The following is a 2,058-nucleotide window of genomic DNA, read 5'->3' as shown; positions in this document are numbered from 1 at the left end:
CTGCGCTTCCGCGTGCGTCACTTCTGAGCGGCGCATGCGCAAAGCTGACCTCATACGTCATCCGACCGGAACTGCTTCCGTGTACAACAGTGAGCGCAAGCAACATTTAAAGTGATTATTACGTTTTGAATATGGATATTTTTCTTACAAAAACGCATCGATTCGCTACAGGAGGCCTTTGTTCACCCCCCAGAGCCGTGTGAGACACTTTATTTTTTTAATGGATGGGCGATTTTTATTTAACTGCTTTTGGACTGATGCATGCAACACCCGCTGAGTGGCATGAAACAGCTTGAAAGATCAAAGACAATTTTTAATATAACTCCGACTGGATTCATCTGAAAGAAGAAAGTCATATACACCTAGGATGACTTGAGGGTGAGTAATTTATGGGCTAATTTTCATTTTTGGGTGAACTAACCCTTTAAAACATTAAATTATAGATCATCAAGAGAAAATTAATTAAAAAAGTTTCTTATATGCTTTAAAGGGATCCCATAATAAACATACATAAATACATAACAGTAAACATATAAACTGTTTTTGGCACCCATTTCTTTACTTGTAGTTATGATTGTGAAAGGTACTTACTGGTTAAATGATTGGAATGATAACAAATTTTTATCTATTTAACAAAAATTTATCAATTTAAATTGATAATAATAAACATTTCTTGAGCACCAAATCAGCATATTGCAATGATTTCTAAAGGATCATGTGACACTAAAGACTGGAGTAATGATGCTGAAAATACAGCTTATACATATACATTTTAAAATATATTAAAATATAACAATTATTTTAAATTGTAATATTGTAAAACTGAATAATATTTGACAATAGTACTGTATTTCTGATTCAATGAATGCAGCCTTGGTGAGCATAAGAGATTTCTGTCAAAAACAATTTTAAAATCATAATTATTACAAACTTTTAGCCTCTAGTGTATATTTTCATTGTCATTGGTCATAGGCATGTTTCATTTTTTTCCCCCTGATAATCCATAGCAATCCTTCCATTGTGAAATGAGGGATAAGAAAAATCATCTTGCCACTGGAGAATCTACACATCAGAGACACAAGCTGCACTGATTAATACTGCTTTCAATTGTCTGGGTGGGTGGGAGTGTGGGTGGCTTTACTTAGCTGTACTTAGGGGACAAAACTGTCAGCAGAAGTTAACTAAATCTGACAAATTCCCTGTGGAGACATATGTGAAGGTCATCAAAAGTCAAAAATTATTAATATTGTAAAAATGCCAAAACGTTCATTTAGGTTTGAGTTTAGGTTAGCAACTGTAACCAGCTTTATAAAAACCTATGGCATATGTTAATTTAGGTTGAATATGTGTGGTTCAGGATGTCTGCGGCCTCTACGGCTGATGTATGTCTTGAAGCGGCACCTCGTTAGACCTCCAGCACTGTGATTCAACGTGCAATTATGCTGCAAACTAATTCTGCACCAATCAATTCCGCTATTGATTAGTGATTGATCTGATGTTTACTTGTGAAAACAAAGCAAGAATATAATTTAACAGCTCTTTGTCACTCCCACAGGATCAGTTTATTAAAAATGGAAAATGTAATTATGATGGATGACCACATTCATTTGTGAAATATATCTGCCCTCTGACTGTTTTTACTCTCTCCTTCTTCCCCTCTTTTACTTTTTTGTTCTCTCTTTCTCTCTCTCAGGCGATATGAAATTAGTCCAGTGTGCACCGACCTTCAGGGGCAGATTCTGAAGTGCTACAGAGAAAATGCTGGAAAAACTCTGCTGTGCTCCAACATCGCCTCTCGATACATGCAGTGTGTCAACAGTGCAAAACAGGTAAATATTTGAGTGTGTGTCTGTTTATGCCTGATATTTTCACCATTAGATAGTTGTAGTTTAGTTGAATCAGATAAAAAATATCTGTGTAACAAGGTTTTTTTTTGTGTACTGTTTGTGTACTGTGTACTGTAAGTTTAAGAAGAGATTAAGTGTAATATTTTCCAGAAATTTCCAGTTTTTAATAAATTAGAATATATATTATAATTAATACTATTATAATTTATTT

General features: G+C 34.5%; 1 protein-coding gene across 6 annotated transcripts in view; it reads left to right on the top strand.

Moving 5' to 3' along the window:
* Window positions 1-2,058, top strand: part of LOC107676930 (MICOS complex subunit MIC19-like) — a 77,777-nt gene that overhangs the window by 70,382 nt on the left and 5,337 nt on the right. For all 6 annotated transcript variants that reach the window (XM_016471676.1, XM_016471675.1, XM_016471674.1 and 3 more), the window contains one exon: window positions 1,694-1,829. In XM_016471676.1, the coding sequence (XP_016327162.1) occupies window positions 1,694-1,829 (136 nt within the window). The remainder of the gene's footprint in view (window positions 1-1,693; window positions 1,830-2,058) is intronic.

The sequence above is a fragment of the Sinocyclocheilus anshuiensis genome, unplaced genomic scaffold (genome assembly GCF_001515605.1).
Source record: "Sinocyclocheilus anshuiensis isolate Anshui unplaced genomic scaffold, SAMN03320099.WGS_v1.1 scaffold380, whole genome shotgun sequence".
Taxonomy (NCBI): Eukaryota; Metazoa; Chordata; class Actinopteri; order Cypriniformes; family Cyprinidae; genus Sinocyclocheilus; species Sinocyclocheilus anshuiensis.
Note: the sequence above shows the minus strand (reverse complement) of the source record. Positions and strands in the feature narration are given on the sequence as shown.